Here is a 20,247-nt window from a genome sequence, read left to right on the forward strand (position 1 = left end):
AGGGTCACGAGAGAGAAAGAGGGAGCCCTGGCCAATCCCTCCCCTCCAGTTGGAGAGGATGAGTTTGCAACAGGAAAGAGCCGGAAAGGGCTGAGAGGAGGAGGGAGACAGTGTGTGTGTCTCTCTGTGGGGAGGGCTGCTTCATCCCCAAAATAGCTCCAGAACTCCAAGAGGAACTTTGCAAGGCTGAGAGAAAAGCCCCCCCATACCCAGAGGGAGGGAAGAAAGGCGGACTTTGGTGCTAGTCTTTTAAATTTTGGGGGAAGCTAGAGCATCCCCCCACCCGGTTAGCACAATCGCCTTCACTTTTCCTGCCCCTTTGCTCCCAGAGAGAGCAGCCAGGGAGCACAGGAGAGAAAATTGCAGCCAGCAAAGGAGTTTGGGAATTGTAGTCTGATTCGAAGGCAACGCAAGGGTGACCGAGACATGCGTTCCATACATGCCAAATTTGAATTGAACGTAACTTTGGAGTGGAACAGGATTTGTAAATTCTATATTTCCCTGAATTTACACATCTCTCTGTTGACCCTGGATTTGGTTCGAATTGACTTAGCATTGACTTGATTATGTGTGATAACCTCTCGTGCAAAAACGTGAAACTCCATGACTGCATCCGGGATCACACTGCATTGACCTTCCAATTTCCACTATGTGATAATGTGAATCTAAGCCTGTTCTGCATATGATGTTTTCAGCACAGAGGTTGAATAGATAGGGTGAGAGGATGCAGTCTTGCCCGATTCCTTTTCCAATTTGGAACCATTCTCCTTCTCTGTACTCAGTTCTGACAGCAGCCTCTTGTCTTGAGTACAGGTTATGCATCAGGATGATGAAGTGCAGCGCTACTTCCATTTCTTTGGCAGCATTCCATAGTTTTTCATGGTCTATGCAGTCAGAGGCTTTAAATAAAGCACAATAAAAAAAAATTTTTTTTTTTTTGGAACTCCCTGGTGCTAAAATGAAACACAGGATGCAGATATTTGTAAGTCTTAGACGAAACCAATTCTGCCATTATTTCATTGACCAGTCTTTTTGCCATGAAAGGACTAATGAACTTAGATACCAGCTTCTTGGAAGGCTTTACAAAAACGTGTTTGCCAAGTTGACCAGCTCCTCCATCTTAAAGTCCCAATTAGGACTACATATTTGGTCAGCATGGGGTTTTTTTGTAAGTCTCCTTAGCATAAATCAGACACAATGTGAGGCCAAACAGCTCAAATTCTCTGAGACGGCTCAGCCAAAGGCACCAACTTCTAGTTTCTGTGCTGCCAGCTCCACTCGCTCTACAGCCCTCAAGTCATTACTAGGAGTTTCTTTCATCCTCAGTTCTAGTTTTGTGGGGTCATGTGCTGAATGCATTAATCAAGGCCTTAGGGGCTAAACACACCGGTGTTTAACACCTGCCTCAGGACAGAGTGGGGACATGGTGTCCACACGATGCATGCCCCACCACCAATGTCACGCTGCACACCTCATCCCATGGTGGTTGGTGAAAGTACATCTTTGGCGCAGCATTTAGATGCACTGCACCAAAGAAACTTCTAAAAATTGCAGCGGCAAGGGCGGCTTTTTGCCACTTTAACTAGGAGTGGCATTCTGCCAGCCCTTTTTGGGCTAGCAAAGCACTGGATTGGAGTCACAGTATGTAGTTGCTGGAGGCCTGATCTGGCGCTCCCAGGGGTGGTGCAGAGCTGCTTTATTGGGGCAGTCTGTTTTGGCCCATGCTGTCTGTCTAACTGCCAGAACTAGCAGCAACCCTCCCCATACTCAGTCTCTTAGGCTTCTGAGAATTATCAAAGGAAAACCATGGCAGGATAATAATAATAATAATTTGTTTTATTTATATACCGCTATTCCAAAGATCATAGCAGTGAACAGCAAGTAAGCTAATTAGCAAGTAAGCTAATTTGCCCTCAACAGTCTGGGTACTCATTTTAGCGACCTCGGAAGGATGCAAGCCTGAGTCGAGCTTGGGCCCTTTTGCTGGTCTTGAACTCGCAACCTTGTGGTTTTGAGTGAATGGCTGCAGTACAGGCATTTAACCACTGCTCCACCAGGGCCCAGTGTGCCATCCTGTCATACAGCCAAGATGAACCATTACATCAGGATGCCTGGGTTTTCCTGTGAAAGTTCCAACTCTAGCATGTCCAGGTACAACCTTCTCAGAAATACTGAATCTTGGTGGCCTTGAACCACCAAGACATCGGTGATGCCAGCCATCTAAACTCCTAGCATACTCAATCACTGACTGCACACCCTGTCTCAAAATCCTCAGGCATGTATGTGTGTGCCTTCTTTTGACAGAACATGTCCTCAAAACAGGCACGTAGACTCATTATGAATTTTTGCAAGTCACTCAACACCAGCACCACTCATCAGACAAAAGCACCCACCACTCCACCATTCAAAGTATGCACCTCACTTTGGCAACCTCAGATGGGAAGGTGCACTCCCACTCGGCCATAAATACAGCTACTTAGCTGGTATGATAAGAATCATAACCTTTCTGTGCTCTCATCAAACATGATGCCCAAACACTGATTACCAACGGCTGGGGTGGCACTTAAATAAAAAATAATAAAAATTTTATTTTTTTACCGCCCTTCCAAAGATCAGGGCGGTTTACAGCATATTAAAACAACATGACAATACAACAATACAACAGGATTAAAAACAAATTATACAGAAAACAGCATAAAACAGCATAAAACCCCCGTTAGCCAATCCTCTTTGCCACAAAAGAGGAAGGGAGGCCCACTGGATTTTAATCGGGGAATGCTTCCTGAAATAGAAAGGTTTTTAAGTCCTTTCTAAATTGGGCCAGGGAGGTGGCCGAGCGGAGCTCTGTGGGCAGCATATTCCAAAGGGCCGGGGCAGCGATGGAAAATGTCCTCCTTGTAGTGGAGGACAATCTAGCCCCTGGCACCCTAAGTAGTTGCTGCCCTGATGTTCTGAGGGTGCGGGACGGAATGTACTTGTAGTGGTGATGCAATACTACTTGGGGCTGTGGTTGGTGTGCTGGTAGTGGTGGTGGAATTATCACCAGCTGCTGCCCACCAGCCTGTCCCACCAGGTATAGTTATTGGGCCCTGTCTCCTTCTGTCACTGCCTGGTTATTTCCATCTTTCTCCAACAGAATAATCCTCACAAAGCCCCACATCATTTTAACTTCCTCTTGAAGATGCCGAAGTTTGGCTTCATATTCTTTTTCTTCCAAGCTCCTTAAGAGGTCGCTGATGCACACATCCCACTTTGACAGCCTTCTAGCCCTCTGCCATTCTCTGAGAAGTAGTGGTGCTCGCTGGTACCAGTGGGGTGGTTCACCCATCAACAAGTTGGCCACAGAGCATGTTTCAAGGAACACCAGCATCTACATACCGTGCCCCGCAACCTTCATCCTGGCCCTGGGTTTGCAGGTTGTGGCAGCTCCCATATCCAGTTCTACCTACCTGGAGGTAGGTGACTGACTCCCCTTCACTGGTTGTAGGATTTTGAGTTCTATCATCCTCCTGCAAATTCTTACTGCATTGATTCAGGATAAATGTCAGTCCTGACAATCTGTCATGTGCAGGATCACTTCAGTTCAGAAATCCAAGACTCAGTAGTAAAACATGAAAATTTCATTCAGAAATGAAAGATGCTCACCATGGGTGTACATTGACAAGAAGCCAGGATTAATACAATATAATGAAAGCATAGAGTAAGTACATTTTGAATGGGCTGACACTCCATTCACCCATCAAAAAAAAACACTTCCATTTTCCTCTTTGCCAGGTGCCCTCCTTCCAACCCCATACCATCTGTTCTCATGAGACTGATCTTGAAACTCCTAACACAGCCTCTTGTTTGGAGGTTTTTAAGCAGAGGCTCGATAACCATATATCAGGGGTGCTTTGATTGTGTTTTCCTGCATGGCAGGCAGTGGACTTGATGGCCCTTGAGGTCTCTTCCAAATCTAAGATTCTATTATTCTCTCCTACCCTCACATCTGCTCATTAACCACCAAAGGATTGTGGGCAACATTCTTAGCAATTAACATATAACCAACAACAAGTTTATTATTAGACAGCTGACCATATCAATGGAATACAAAATACAGTTACAAAATACAATACATAAAATACAAGAAAAAAATATCAAAATATCTGCATACATAGAGTCATAAAAATGGATCTCACTTAAAACTCATATAGGGGGTTAAAACAAATGCAGACTAAATAAATTTAATAAAATGGGATACTAAATAGTCAAAAATAAAATAGTCTAAAATAAAACTGGCTAAAACATAGTGGGAGATAACAATAAAAATGTTTAAATGAACTCATCACCATGACACGAAACCCTGTTTTGTATAATAAATTGATCATTCAAGTGAGCAGCATTAACTACGAATTTAGCTACACATCACACTGTATGTATATTCTCTCCAGAGAAAAGATAAGGACAGGTTGCTCAGCTGTAACTGTGTTTCTTCGAGTGGTCATCTGCGAATTCACACAAATGGGTTTATTCTGCGCCTGCGCAGCAATGCTCGGAAACTTCTAGAATCTCCAGACAGAAAGCAATGTATCTTTCTACAACTTTTTGGCGGTAGCCCCGCCCACCCATATATAAGGCCCCTGGTGGCCCGCTCCTCTTCAGTTCTGAATGAGCCGCAAAACAGCGCGGCAAGAAGCGTTGTGAAATGAGCAGACACTGAGGGGATGGATGGGCGGGTTTGTGTGAATTTGCAGATGACCACTCGAAGAAACACAGTTACAGGTGAGCAACCTGTCCTTCTTCTTCGTGGTCTCTACGAATCACACAAATGGGTTTAGACTAACGAGCTGTAGTCAGTGGAGGAGGCAGTGTCAAACATAATCAATAAAGGCAACAATCAATAAAGTATGTAAACCAAACACGTTTGTTATTTATTAACAGTGCAACAGGTTTAGTGCATGGCAGAAAGTAACACTGCCCTCCCAAAGGCCGCATCATGTCTGGCCCTGGCGTCCAACCTGTAATGTCTGATGAATGTCAATGGTTGGGACCAGACAGCAGCCTTACACACATCCTCAAGGGGAATCCCCATCAAAAAGGCTGAGGATGCGGCTACCGCCCTAGTTGCATGGGCTCTAACCCGACATGGCAAGGGCTTTCCAGCCAGTTAGTAGCAGAGGCGGATGGTATTGGCCACCCACTTGGAGAACCTCTGCGGTGAAACCAGCAGCCCTTTCTTGGCTTCGGAGTAGCACACAAAAAGTCTCTCCGAACGCCTGGAACCAGATGTCCTGTCCAAATAGAACGCCAGCGCCCTCTGAACGTCCAGGGCATGGAGCTGACGCTCGGAGTCCATGGTCGGATTAGGAGCCAAAGTCGGCAAGACAATGTCCTGATTGATGTGAAAAGCAGACACCACCTTTGGCAAGAAAGTAATATCTGTGCGGAGGACAACCTTGTCTTTGTGAAAATGGAGAAAGGGTTGGTCCATCCTAAGAGCACACAATTCACCAGACCGGCGGGCTGACGTGATAGCTACCAGGAAGGCCGTCTTCCAGGTCAGGAGTCTCAGGTCCGTGGTAGCTAAGGGTTCAAAGGGCTTAGACACCAGATGTGCCAGGACAGTGTCTAGACTCCACTGTGGTGGAGGAACCGTAGCAGGTGGGTGCAGATTATTGAATCCTTTAAGGAACTTCTTTATAAGAGGGTCCCTAAACAAAGAAGGCTTGTCCCGAAACAAGTAGTGGAATGAAATGGCAGACAGGTAGCACTTTACAGAACTCAAAGAGAGACCTGCCTCAGTCAGTGTCATGAGAAAGTCGAGGACCACAGGGATGGAGACATGGGATAGTGGAATGTCCTTGCTCTGCAGGAAGGCAAGGAACTTGTTCCATTTGTAGGCATACAACCTCTGGGTAGACGGTCTCTGAGCTGCCTTGATTATCTCTTGGACACCGGTTGGAAGCGTTGTCAGGATTGAATCCTCCATGCCACCAATGGGAGAGATTGCATCTCGGGATGGTGGACTCGCCCGCCGTGGAGCAAAAGCAAGTCGGGCCGGTGTTCCAAGCGGAGATATTCTTGGGCTCGCTGTAGGAGAGGGGCAAACCAAGGCTGTCTGGGCCACCATGGAGTTATCAGGATTGCGTCCATCCTGATGGCCAGCATCTTTGAGAACACTCTCGTGATCAGGGGGAACGGGGGAAAGGCATATAGTAGGCCTTGAGTCCACCTGAGCTGGAAGGCATCTCCTTCCGATCCTGGCTCCCTGGTTCGAGAGCAAAATCTCGGGGTGTGAGCGTTTCAGAGGGGTTCCCCAGTGGGCGAAGAGTTGATTTACCATATCCGGATGCAACTTCCATTCGTGGCAAGTGGAAGATGACCTGCTGAGCTGGTCTGCAAGGTCGTTTTGATCGCCGGGCAGGTGGATGCACTGTAAAATAATCTTGTGCTGTATGCACCATTCCCAAATGCGAATGGTGACGGCTAGCAGGGTCCGCGACCTCGTTCCTCCCTGCTTGTTGAGGTAGTACATGGCGGTGGTGTTGTCTGTCAGGAGAAGTACTACCTCATTTGAGAGGACAACTTGAAAGGCTCTGAGTGCCTTTTCCACGGCTAGCATCTCCAAGACGTTGAAGTGGAGAGGAACTTCCACAGGTGACCATTTGTCCTTTATGGTAAGGTCCAGAGTGTGGGTGCCCCAACCTTGTAGAGAGGCGTCCGTGGTCAGGGAGAGATCTGGTTGTGGAGGGAGGAATGGCATCCCCACGCAGACATTGTCGGGCTGGAGCCACCATCGTAAGGATCTCTGTACAGTCCTTGGGATGGTGAGCAATTTGGAAGGCGCGTCTCGGACGGCATCAAACACGGAGAGGAACCAAGACTGGAGAGGTCTGAAGTGCAGTCTGGCCCACGGGGTGACAAAGGTGGTGGAGGCCAGATGTCCCATGGCAACTTGTACCAAATGAGCTTGCAGGCGCCTCCGGTCAAGGCAAGGTCGCAGGGAGGTACAGAGGGTCCGAAATTTTGCGTCTGGAAGGTATGCCCTCAGTGCCACGGAGTCCAGCATGGTTCCTATGAAGTCAATGCGTTTGGTGGGAGTCAAGTTGGACTTTTCGAAATTGACCTGCAGGCCCAAAGCATGAAGAAGCGCGAGGGAAAAGTTGAGGTGCTCGAGGAGAGTGCCTCTGGAGGACACCGAGAAGAGCCAGTCGTCTAGGTATGGGAAGACTGTGATTCCTCTTTGGCGCAAGTAGGCCACCACAGGCGCCATGCATTTGGTGAAGACCCGTGGAGCTGTAGAGAGGCCGAAAGGGAGGACTTTGTATTGATAAGTCTCGTCACCAACAGCGAAGGCGAGAAACCTCCGGTGGTCCTCCAATATCGAAATGTGAAAATAAGCATCTTTCAAGTCCAGCATCACGAACCAGGAGTTCTCCCGCAAGAGTGGCAAAATAGAAGCAAGGGTTACCATCCTGAACTTCTTGCAAACAATGAAGGCATTCAGGGCCCGAAGATCCATTATGGGGCGGAGGCCCGAGTGTCTCTTGGGTACAGTGAAGTATCTGGAGAAAAAGCACCGTTGCACCCCAGAAGGGGGAACGGGTTCAATAGCGTCTTTGTCTAAAAGAATGCACACTTCGTCAAGAAGGGTGTCCGAGGGGACGGTTGAAATGAATGCTCCAGTTGGTGGGAGCTCAGAAAACTCTAGGGCATAACCCCTACGGACGATGTTAAGTGCCCAGGAATCAGTGGTGATAGAAGCCCAGATGTTGTAGAAAGGGCTTAATCTGCTGGAGAGGGGGCTGACGAGGTGCGCAGGAACACATCAGAACCTCTTCTTGCCCCGGCCGTCCTTTTTCTTATAACCCTGTTGGTATCTGGGTTGGGACGGCTGTCGCTTGTCCGTGGAAGGAACAGGAGAATGGGAAGGCCGACCTCGGGGCTGTCTATCCTGGTGGTAAGGACGGTCCTGAGGCTGGAAGCGGTGCTGGTTACCAGGGTACCAGGGGCGCTGACCAGGATATCTCTGTCTTGGGGACTTAGACGAAGAAGCCGACATACCGTGCTTCTTGGCTGCAGTCTTCATCCGGTATCTGAAGCTGAGCTTTTCGTCCGTGTCCCTGTTGAAGAGGCCCGAGTTATCAAAGGGCATGTCTTCAATAGCCGCCTTCGCTTGGGGGTTGAGGTCGGAGGACCAAAGCCACGCATAGCGACGGAGGGCTTTGGATCCACATAGCACCTTGGATGCACAGTCCGTGGAGTGCCTGGCAGAGATGATCTGCTGGCCAGCCATCAGATGGATCTCGTTCCGGAGGGCGATCATCATGCGTCTCCTGTCATCTGGGAGATCCGCGATGGTGGGATCCATCTTCTCCACCAGGAATTGTACATAGGCCCCCATACAGGCTGCATAATTGGCTATTTTGAGGTCAAGAGCCGCCGAGGCGTAAAACTTCTTAGCCAGACCGTCCAGCTTCTTGCTGTCTTTGTCCACTGGCGAGGAAGATGTCCTAGGAGCAAAGGTGGACTGAGCTCCTTCCACAATAGCCGAATTCAGCTTGGGATGGTTAGAGAGCCAGGACGGAGCCGACGGGGAACTCGGTACAAGTTCTCGGTCTTGCGAGAAGTTGACGGGATGGTAGCCAGAGTCTCCCCTGATCGCTTGGCTATCTTCTCCAGGGATGGAAGGTATGCCAAGGCCGGCAGTGCTGGGGCAGATCCATGGATCCTCCTTTCAACCGGGTCGAGGGCGTCGTCCTCAGGATGGGCAACCTCCAGTTTGAGGGCATCGGCCATCCGTATAACCCTGTCGGCAAAGGCCCTGACGTCGTCCGTGGGTGATGGGACTGCCGGACCCTCAGGAACGAAGGACGTGTCTCTGTCCAAGGGGGGTGATGCTGAACGGGAAGGAGACCTCGATCTGGACCTCGAGCGAGACGGGCTCCGACGTCTGGAGGAAAAATCGGCTGCGTCGAAGGCGTCGAAGGCGTCGAGCCCTTGGGTGACGTCAACCGTTTGAGCGGGAAGGTGCACCCGCATGGGGCCACGAATGTTTCGACGCAGATGGGAAGGTGCCACCGGGAGTAGGTACTGTCCCGTGCGTTGGTCGTAGACGAGGTCTGGAAACGCCTCAAACAGGTCCTGGTCTCGTTCGACCGTGTCAGGACGCTCCAAGTCCAAAGACTCATCAGCCTCCATCCCCAAGGCGGCTCGGTCCTTTCGTGGGGGGGGGAACGTGGCCTGGATCCCTTCCTCTGGGAAGGCGAGCAGGATCTTGATCTCGGCCTCTGTGGGGATGAGGCACATCCGAATCCAGGAGTTCGCCCTCAGATTCAGAGTCCACGTTGACTATCTGTAGGCTGTCCGCCGGTACAGAGAGGTGGCCCGCGAGGAGGATTTTGGGCTCTAGAGGCACCGTTTGTGAGGATGCCGGTACAGACGGTGTCGGGGTCTTAATGGACCCTATGTCAGGAGACGGAGCAGGTACTGGCCTCGACTCTGGCGGAGGCACTGAGACCGTGCTTAGGGGGCCTTTACGCCGATTTTTGGTGGGCGGCGAGGATGAATGGGCCCGTTTTTTATCGCGGTCGGAGCGTTTGTCTCCCTTCTTCCTTGAGGGCTTGGGATTAGCATCGCCCAACCCTCCAGAGGCTCCAGAGCCGCCAGGCTGGCTGAGCACCTTCTCATAAAGCGCAGCCTTCAGTGTCCGATCCCTATTTTTAAGGGCCTGGGCGGACATCGCCTTGCAGTGGGGGCAGTTGCCCGGAACATGGGCCTCCCCCAGGCAGAGAACACATTTGTCGTGGCCGTCAGCCATGGGGATTTTAACCCCGCACTTCGTGCATTGCTTGAAGGAAGCCATGGTAAGAGAGGTCCGTTACCAGTACAAAGTCAAGCCGTGAAATCAGAGGAATGGTCAAGTCCAAAGGAGAGTCCGAAAGAATGGCCAAGGAAAGCCGAAGTTCAAATGCCAGAGATTCCAATAAGAAGAGAGCAAGGAATGCTAGCAAAGTTCCTCGAGCTGCTTAGCGCGGTGGAATGAAGGAACTGAAGAGGAGTGGGCCACCAGGGGCCTTATATATGGGTGGGCGGGGCTACTGCCAAAAAGTTGCAGAAAGATACATTGCTTTCTGCCTGGAGATTCTAGAAGTTTCCGAGCATTGCTGTGCAGGCGCAGAATAAACCCATTTGTGTGATTCGCAGACACCACAAAGAAGAAGACAATAAACTATATTAAGGTGGAAAAAAATAACACCCAATTTTATTTGGTAAATTTATGCACATATTTCTGTAAGATAAGCACGCATAGAAAATGTATCAGAGTATTATGTGTATGAAATAAGAGATAGGTCTTTTAAAGATAGAGAACATAAAACTGCAAGTAGAGAATAAAACAAAAAGTGTTATGTATTAATGTGGAAAAAATTCGTATATCACAAACTATTGGACTTTAGAAGGAAGCTTGTGTTGTGTATGTATTGTAATGTATTGTATTGTATTGCATGTATTGTATTGTATTGTATTGCATTGTATATGTATTTGTTTTTGTAATGTCTATTTTGTTTTTAATAAATAAAATTTAATTTAAAAAAAGGAAAAAAAAGAAAAGATAAGACAATTTTGCAGTAAGATCCCAGTAGGTCATTCTATCCAAAAATGGTTGTAAAAAGTGTGATCTCTCCTTATCATAAAGACAACAGTCAAACAGGATACATATTCTTTCATGATATGGTATTTTTTGAAACCATCCTGTTCTTACCATTGAATTCAATTGTTCAAATCTAGCTCTGGTGAAGTGTTAAATGCAACTCAAGATACAGTGGTACCCCGGGTTACGAATTTAATTCGTTCCGCGGCGCCGTTAGTAACCTGAAAGATTTCGCAACCCGAAAAAAGGCTTTCCGCTATCGCTGGAAAGCCGCGGCTTTTAAATTTCGTGCCAAAAAGCGCCGAAACACACCGAAAAAAATTTCGTAACCCGAAAAATCTTTCGTTAACCGGAACAGTTTTTTCCAAGCTAACTTTTTCGTACCCCGGAAATTTCGTAACGCGATCAATTCGTATCCCGGGGTACCACTGTAATTTTCAAGGCCAAATACAATTTTATTTTTAGCTAACCAGTTAAGAGATTTACACCCAGCTAACAAGGCTATATCTGCTTGCGCACTGATGTCCCAGATCCTTAAATCATGTCCCACCATCCAGTAACATGTTTCAAACAAGCAAAGCAAGTCTATAATTAGCTATGACAGGCAAGCTGAGGAACTCATTCTGTCCTGACAAAGACAGAATTTAAACTAGAAAAGTTATTCCAGCTCAGACATCAGAAGGGCTGCCAGGCCCAGGAATACCCAGAGAAGTGAAGACAAGCAGCTACCCAAAGGGAAGGTATTTTTACCATACATCAAAGGAGTCACAGACAGAATAGGCAAAGTGGTGAGAAAGCACAACCTTCAAATGATTTACAAACTGACGAAGAAAATCCAGCAAATGCTTCGCTCAGCCAAGGACCAGAGAGAGCATCTCACAGCCTAAGGAGTTTATCGCATACCATGCAGCTGCGGAAAAGTCTACTTAGGGACCACCAAATGCAGTGTGCAAACAAGAATCAAGGAACACGAGAGACACTGCAGACTGGGCCAGCCAGAAAAATCAGCAGTAGCAGAACATGCCACAAACCATCCTGGGCATAAAATACTGTTTGAAAACACTGAAGTTCTGGACCATGCCAACCATTCCCATGTCAGGATGCACAGGGAAGCTATTGAGATCCACAAACATCTGGATAATTTCAACCGGAAAGAAGAAACCCTCAAAGTGAACAAAATTTGGCTACCAGTCCTGAAGAATAGCAAAATAAGGACTCAGCAAATGCAAATGGGAAACCATTCAGAGTCAGGGACTTTCCCAGCAGATAATTGATCACCAATTAGCAGACATTAATCCTCGTTTGCATTAGCCTCCCAGAACAATACCCATGCAAATCACTTCTGCATTCCCAGGCTCACACAGTATATATACACCCAATTTTTCCAGGCAAAGCATTCTCTGAATATGCCAGCCACAGATGCTGGTGAAACGTCAGAAAAAAATTCTGCTAGAACATGGCCACATAGCCCGAAAAACCCACAAAAAACTATGGATACCGGCCATGAAAGCCTTCGACTTTACATTAAACTAGCAAAGCTTTTCGTGGCTTGGATATAAAGGAAGGATCAGAAACTTGTACCCTTCCAGATGTTGTTGGATTCCATCTCCCATAGATGCCAGCCAGTACAGGTAACAATGAAAAATTACAGGAGCTGTTGTCTGTCAAAATCTGAAGGGGCACAAGTTCCCACTTTTGATATAAAACTTCATATTGCTTTAATTATGTATGCTAGTCAGCTGTTAATTAAACAGGTTTAGGATCAAACAAAAACAGCAAAATAAAAAACACAATTCTTGGTACTTCCAAGTACAGTCAACCCTTCTTATGCACTGATTTTGTATACACAGTTTTATACACCAATTTTTTATACATCCAAGCATCCATGGTTTGAAAATGTTCAATGTTCAAAATGTTCAAAAAAGTATATATTTCAAATATCAAACAATTTTTATGAGGGACACCATTTTGATATGTCATTATATTTAATGGGACTTGAGCATCCACAGATCCAAGTTCCATGGATCTTGGAACCAAACCCCAGCGTATAATAAGGGTCCACTGTACGACAGCTGATACAATACTGCACTCACTCATTAGATAATGCATTAATATATTCACATATTAATCATATACAAGTTCTGATAAGTAGGGGGCAAATAGACTGCCTCAAAGGGGTGGCTCGAAGCTGCTCCTGAGAAAACCAGATTGGGGCCACGGCAACCAATGCCATGGCCCCAATCCTCCTTTTTGCCAGTGGAAAAAGAAGCAGCAAATTATCACTCCTTTTTACGCTGGTAAAAAGCCTGTTTTTCCTGCCCTGCAGCATGCAGCATCTAAACATCATGCTTCCCGAGTGCCCAGAAGCCAACCCACACAGGCAACCAGGCAACATGAAGCCGGTTTCCAGGCAGTTGCAAAACATGCAGCATCAAAACACCACACTCTGAAGCCGCCCAGACGGCAGCACAAAGAGGCAGTCTGTTTGACCCATAAGTTTGTACTGATATGGAAGTTTGCTGAATGATTACATTCAAAAATAAATAATCACCTGAATGAGATCACAAATGGAGAAGTCATTCCACTTTTCACGAAACAGCTGCAGTTTATTTACACCAAACAGTCCCAGGCAGGAAATACCTATTAATAATGTAAAACCTTCAAATTTAAAAAGGTTGATAATTATTTTCTTTGTCAGGAGATTATCACCTGGAACAGTATACATCAATATGTTTCTGCATCATCCTAAATTAGACATAAATTGACTAACCCTTCACATTGCTTTAACTTTTCCTTTTCTTTCACACAATTAAGTTACTATGAAATTTCACTGATCAATTTCTGATATACTGTTGCCTGGGCTGATATCATGAAATCATGGTTAAATAGGTACACTGGGTGGTCCTGGCTAAAAGAATATAACGGTTCATTTAACAACTGTTAATGTTAGCGTTTCCACTTGTACTCATTCATATTCATGATCCCAAAACATACTTGTCACATCAAAGTCAATAACTAAAGAACTACATGAATGTTCCCCTAAACCTGCTTGGACCAATCCCATTAATCATACTTTCATTGCCTTATGAGGTATATTTTTAAATCACATGTAAAATAAGCAGACAAGCATGATAGAGCAACCAGAGGCCGCTCTGCTCGTGATTGCCTGGCGATTGCCTGGGGACTGTGGCAATTGCATGGCCCACTCTTAAAGCAAGCTGCCAGCAAGGAGAACTTTTTCCACACTTCTTTTTCCAGTGGCCCAAGGCCACCTTAGTCAGCCCTAGAGCAGCTGCTGGCCGATCTGGGGGCATGTGTCATCTGCAGGCCAAATTTAGAGTTGGATGGAAAGAACGCTCTTTGTCTCCAAACACATTTTGACCTTTGCGCACTGGGATTATACAGTTCACCCCCCCCCAAAACCAGTTTGTTTTAGAATCCACAAAGAACTATAATGCAGACATTCTGCAACTTTGTCATTTGAATGGCTGTAAATAATTTATCTACATTTCAATCACTTGCATGTAATTTTAAAAATAAATTAAACAGTTCAGACACAAATTTCCCAAATTATTGGGGTTTATACACACACACACACACGTATAACATGGCAGAATCAAGGGGGGGGGGAATCCTGTTTTTCAATTAATCGTGCTGCAGCAAATCAAGAGTGATGAGCCCTTGATTGGACAAATTTACATTTCTTCTTTCAACCAGAGGCCTTGAAATTCTCATTGGAGCCAGAAAATAGAAGAGATGTACATTATACACTTAACCCTGAATACACTGAAATTCTCACTGGGATACAACTCACACAGTGCAAGATAGGTCTTTTTGTTTGTTTGTTTGTTTTTAAATCTTAGCACATGAGATTTAAGGTTACTGTACTCAACATCTCTGCAAGGAATTGGGATACTAAGAATTTACCCCGAATGTCTATTTTTATATAAAAAGAAGGAAACATCCATGAGTGGGATTAACTTCTGTTGCAACTCAGTCATACATAGGAAAAAAGGAACTATATTTACAAAACCTTAGCTCCCCCTCCAATCCTCCCCATAAACAAGTAGAACAGAATGATTAGAAAGATTAAACAGTAAGAAAGGGGGAAATGTCAGATGTCTCAAGCCAGTATGTCTCAAGTGAGATGTTGAGAAATAAAATATTGGATACACCACTGATGTAGGTAGGGCAGTAGCCTAAAATGGACATTTAGGGAGGATAGTTGTGTTATAACAACCTCCACGCAAATGATGTTGGATATACCCAATTTATAAAGCCTGGTAAATGTAGAAGGCATTACAAGAGCAGTCCTCTGAAAATCACCTCTTGTGGAGTATTAATGGCTACTCTAAACAAATTCAAGTCTCCAGGATCGGATAAACTTCACTCAAGAGTATTAAAAGAAGTGGCAGAAGTAATCCCAGAACCACTGTCAATATTGTTTGAGAATTCCTGGATAACAGGAGAAGCTTCAGCAGACTGGAGGAGAGCACATGTTCCAAAAGAGGGAAAAGAGAAAAAAGAACTGAAATAATTACCATCCAGTCAGGAATATCAGGAAACTTTCTGATATCATCATGAAACAGACAGTCTGTAAGCACTAAGAAAAGAATGCCATAATCACTAAAAGCTAAATTTGTCTGGGTGGGCAAAAAATAAAGTGGAAATTACTTAAGGGTGAAGCAGATGGGTGGCTTGGAGCTGCTTCTGGCTGGCTCCCGATTGTCCTGGAACTGCAGCAATCAGAGACTGTGAGGTTTAGTATTAAAGATAAGCAAATTAAGCAATGTCAGGTAGGCAATACATTTTGGGGAAAATATATATATGAAACAATGGGAAGATATTTGGAGCAAGGGAATAAAATGTACTTGCTCATATAACATCAAAGGGTTTTTTAATAAAGTGATGTACAACTGGTATATAACCCCAAACAAATTGGCTAAAAATACAAAAATGTGTCAAATCTGTGTCGGAAATATAGAGAGCATGTATGAGATTTTTTTTAATTTATAGTGGAAATGTAAGAGAGTATAGAAGTTTTGGTTTAAAATTAACAAGAAAACAGAAAAAATATTGTGATTTAAGAATTATATAGGAATTATATCTACTAAATATGATACATTTAGAAAATAATATGGAACAGAAATATAGAAATTTGACTAGCTATTTTGTCATGGCAGCAAGATTGGTTCTAGTGAGAAAGTGGAAGGAAATTCTAACACGTATGGGTTGGCTAGAAAAATGACTAATCTGATGAAAAGAAAACAATTGGAAACATTTTTAGATAACTGAAAATCATTTCACTTCCAGTTGGGAATGGTGCCCTGCTGAGATGTCCTAGAAGGAGCTCTGGACAGGACATTTCGTTAATTGTGGTGGTCAGATTCAGAGAGAGATTTCAAAGATCTGAAAATATCTCCTAGCTATAGAAGATTCAGAGAGGGCCCAACGGAGGTTTGTTCCTGTTTTCCTAAGGGTAAAACACTGGGTAATAAGCCATAATGGATTAACCATCCATTATGAAGCCAAGCCCTCCCTCTAGTCCATCTGCCTTGGTCCAGGCCTTGGAGGTAGAGAGGAACTGCTGAACCTCTTACCCTCTCCCTCCACCACTCCCTTCTCCTTCTGTGTCATGTCTTTTTAGATTGTAAACCCGAGGGCAGGGAACCGTCTAACTAAAAAGATTGCATGTACAGCGCTGTGTAAATTTACAGCGTTTCATAAATAAAGGTTAATAATAATAATAATAAGGTTGATGATCCAAGGGCAACTGTCATGGCCAGCCAAGATCAGCTCTCGGAGGATGAGGAGGAGGATGAGCCTCCTCCAGAGCAAGGGCTGTGATGAGGCAACGCCAGGTGCTGTTCTTGCCCTGCCAGGTCCCAGCTGTGATCAACAGAGGAACTGGAGGGCAAGCCACAGCCTCATTATACCAACGTGAGAGATTTGTACAGGGGCGTCACCAATCTAATTAACTGTAAACTGGGGGGGGGGGGGAGAAACAAATACACTAGACCTCTTTTTGGAAGAATCCTAATAGGAGCAACAGGAGGAAATAGGCCAGACTACTGCAAAGAAGTGGGAGCGAAGGAGAGAAGAAGGAGAAGGAGGAAAAGAAAAAGAAAGAAGAAGAAGAAATGAAAGAAGAAAGGGAGAGGAAAAAAAGGAGAATCAGAAGGAGAAGAAAGACAGTTTAAAAACACAATACAAATACCCAAATGAGTTCCTATCATGGAATGTAAAAGAGATGAATACACCCTATAAAAGGAAAAAATATTTTCATACACTAGAAAAAGAAAAATTAGTATTGTTGTATTCAAGAAACTTGTATAGAAAAAAAGAAATAAAATATTTTCACAAAATCCAAAGATGGGACAAATTTCGTATCAGCAGGAGACAAAAAAAATGGCATCACCTATTTGTCAAAAACAATTGATGCAAAGAGATATTAATGATAAGGATGGAAGTTATATAGGAATAGAAATTTTATGAATGCAAAAGAGATACTGGTAATAGGAATTATGGTCCATTGGGGGGAAAGCAAATTTTTAAGAAATTGACACAGAAGATAAAGATTTGAAATATGAAAATCACATATTTTTGGGGAGACTGGAATGGGGTACTGAACCAACTGTAGATGAAGATCAGCTTAAAAAGTGCATGAAAAACAAGGAAGACTCCCATAACAACATTATGTGATATGTTAGACACATTTGTATTGCTGGATCCATGGAGGGAAAAAATGAGAATGTAAAAGATTATACTTTTTTGATACCCCACAATTCAGCATCTAGAATAGATATGTTTTCCTACTCATAGAGTTATTCAGAGAGGTCAAGAGGTCATAATAAAAATTAATAAAAATTCAGATCCTAATCAAATAATGTTGGAAATTTTCCAACCCAGAATGAATATAGATGGAATTAGATGATTATTTGCTGAAGACAAGATGTAAAGAAACAAATAAAAGACAGCTGAAATACTATTTCCGGAAACATGTGAAACTAAAATTAAAAACAATATGGGATGCATAGGCAGTCATTCGGTCTCTTAATGAAGAAAAAATGCGGGGAAAGAAAAAATATAAAAAAGAAATCCAAGAAATCTCTGAAAGAATTCAAGAAAAAGAACTAGAAAAGATTTAACAACCACAAAATAAAAAGATTGAAAAAAAATAAGACTTCTGAAGAGAAGATTGACTGCAAAATGACGAGAGAATAAGTAAAAAATAAATATGCAACACAAAAACAATTCGAACACAGAAACAAAGCAGGGAAATTTTTAGCCTACAGAGTTAAAAAATTAAAGAAAAAGATTTACTTATGAAAATAAACCAGATTAGACATACAGATCAAAAGAAACTAAGAGATAGTGTTTCAAAATATTACAAGAAGCTTTTCGAAGAGCAACAAAGAGGGAAACAATATAAAGAAAATCTAGAAAAAATACTTAAATAATGTGATTAAATTAAAAATGAAGGAAGAAATCAAAGAATTAATAAATCAATGATTACAAAGCAAGAAATTAGGACGTGATTTTAAAAAAGCCAAAAGTGGGAAGGCTCCAGGCCCAGTGATATTCATGAATATTATAAGACTTTCGGAGAAGAAACTAATTGGACCGCTGCAATAGTGTTCAATGATATAATACATGGAGGCATTCCCAATTCCTGGAAAGAAGCTAACGTTGTCTTAATTTCGAAAGAAGATAAGGATCTCAGTCTCCTGCAAAATTCCCGGCCAATACAGATTTCACAAGCATTATTCATAGCATTATACAGATAGATTGAAGAAAGTTTTAGAGAATAGATTAAAGATGACCAATGTGGATTCCTACCAAGGGACAACGCAAAGCAGAATTAAGAATTTTAGTAGTATTATTATTATTATTATTTTTATTATTATTTTATTATTATATCTACTAAATTCTTATATTCTGTGCTTTGTTACACAGTGCTGTACATACAATCTTTTTAATTGGACAGTTTTTAATTGGTTTTTTAATTGGACAGTAATTAATTGATATTATGGAAAAAAATCCTGGTTAAAAAATTGGTAATCATGTTTTAGTGCCGAAAAGCGTTTTATAATTTAAATTGACACATACATGATTAAATTAATGCAAAATTAGATTTGGGAGATAATTAGTAAATTGAATAAATAAATTTATAAGGAACAAACAGCAAGAATTATTATAAATGGAAACAGAACAGAAGAATTCAAATTACTAAAGGAACAAGATAAGGATGCCCCTTATCTCCTTTGCTTTTTATTATTATTTGGAGATTTTATGTAACAAATTAGGGAGAATATTTGCATTAAAGGAACCAAGATAAAGGGAATAAATCCGAATTAGGCATACACGGATGATATTCCTCTATAATAGAAGACTCCTTGGAAAATGCATCCAAATACTATAAAAATAATAAAAGAATTCAGGACTACGCTGCTGGATATGATTAACAAACACAAATCGGCAATGATAACTCGTAAACATGCCCCCCAAAAATCAAGAACTTTTACAAAGAATACAGAAATTCCAATCCAAAAAGAGTGAAATATTAGGATACATATCACAAATAAAAATGGAGATTTATTTGACAATAATTATAAAGCAAAATGGCAAAGAAATTAAGAAAAAATTAGAAAAATAGTCAAAATTGCATTATTCTTTATTAGGCAAAATGTTGATGTTTTAAAATGTGATACTCCCTAAAGTAATGTTTTTTGTTTCAAAACCAATAACCTCAATGACTATATTTATCAGTGAAAAAAAGATTTACGAAATGCATTTGAGCAGGCAGGAAGGCCAGAATTAAATGGAGCTCACTGACGGATGCGAAAGAAAAGGTGGACTGGCCATGCTGGTTTTGAGTACCACGCTTGATGTTTAGAATGGACACTAGATTGGATTTATTTGAAAAACCCTTGGGAGGTGGGATTGTAAACTGGAAATTGGAAGTGTACTGTAGATGCATGCTGGGACTTGTAGTCAACTAAAAAGAAATAGAGGACTCGGAAAAGAACCAAAAAAAAGGAAAAGATATGGGGATTTTGAAGCTGTGTGGGTGGGAAGATGTAATAGAGAAATGCCTTTGCATGCTGGAACTGGTAATTCAAAAAGCAAGCTTAGATAACAAGGAGACGGACGTGGTGACAAGAGAAAAAAAACCTTTAAAACATTTCAAGGGTCAGATTCTGATTTTCTTTCTTCTTCTTCTTTCTTTTTTGCTTTTTTGCTGTGTTATCATTTTTCAGATTTTTTTTTTAGGGTTTTCTTCCTCTGTGATTCTTTTCCTGGTCTGTATGATTTTTTTACAAAGTCACTGCTTTTTCTGTGGTATCGATCACAAAATTTTTTCCTATCTATTGTAAAGATAACTCCTCTTAATTTACCCCATTATACTTAATCTTATTTTGTCTAAGTAACTGTTGTCATTTTTGATAATCCTTTTCTTTAAGGGGACATCTTTGAATATCTGAATTTCTTGTTGCTGATCTTCCATGAAAATTTTTTTTGGTAATTACATCAAGCATTAAGTCACGGACTCTACCTCTAACAAATGTACAATACTATCCCTTGGCCAGTTTTTTATTGGTAGCAACCATTCATTT

At 43.0% G+C, this 20,247-nt stretch overlaps 1 protein-coding gene across 7 annotated transcripts in view; it reads right to left on the reverse strand.

Annotated features, from left to right (window-relative positions):
• SUN3 (Sad1 and UNC84 domain containing 3) overlaps positions 1–20,247 on the reverse strand; it is a 140,502-nt gene that overhangs the window by 63,332 nt on the left and 56,923 nt on the right. For 3 of the 7 annotated variants that reach the window (XM_042476930.1, XM_042476928.1, XM_042476926.1), the window contains one exon: positions 13,182–13,288. The exons of 2 other annotated variants lie outside the window; for them this stretch is intronic. In XM_042476930.1, coding sequence (XP_042332864.1) covers positions 13,182–13,288 — 107 coding nt within the window. The remainder of the gene's footprint in view (positions 1–13,181; positions 13,289–20,247) is intronic. 2 more of the 7 variants (XM_042476931.1, XM_042476927.1) reach the window with 1 other exon arrangement.

Source organism: Sceloporus undulatus, chromosome 6, assembly GCF_019175285.1.
Source record: "Sceloporus undulatus isolate JIND9_A2432 ecotype Alabama chromosome 6, SceUnd_v1.1, whole genome shotgun sequence".
In the NCBI taxonomy this organism is placed as follows: domain Eukaryota; kingdom Metazoa; phylum Chordata; class Lepidosauria; order Squamata; family Phrynosomatidae; genus Sceloporus; species Sceloporus undulatus.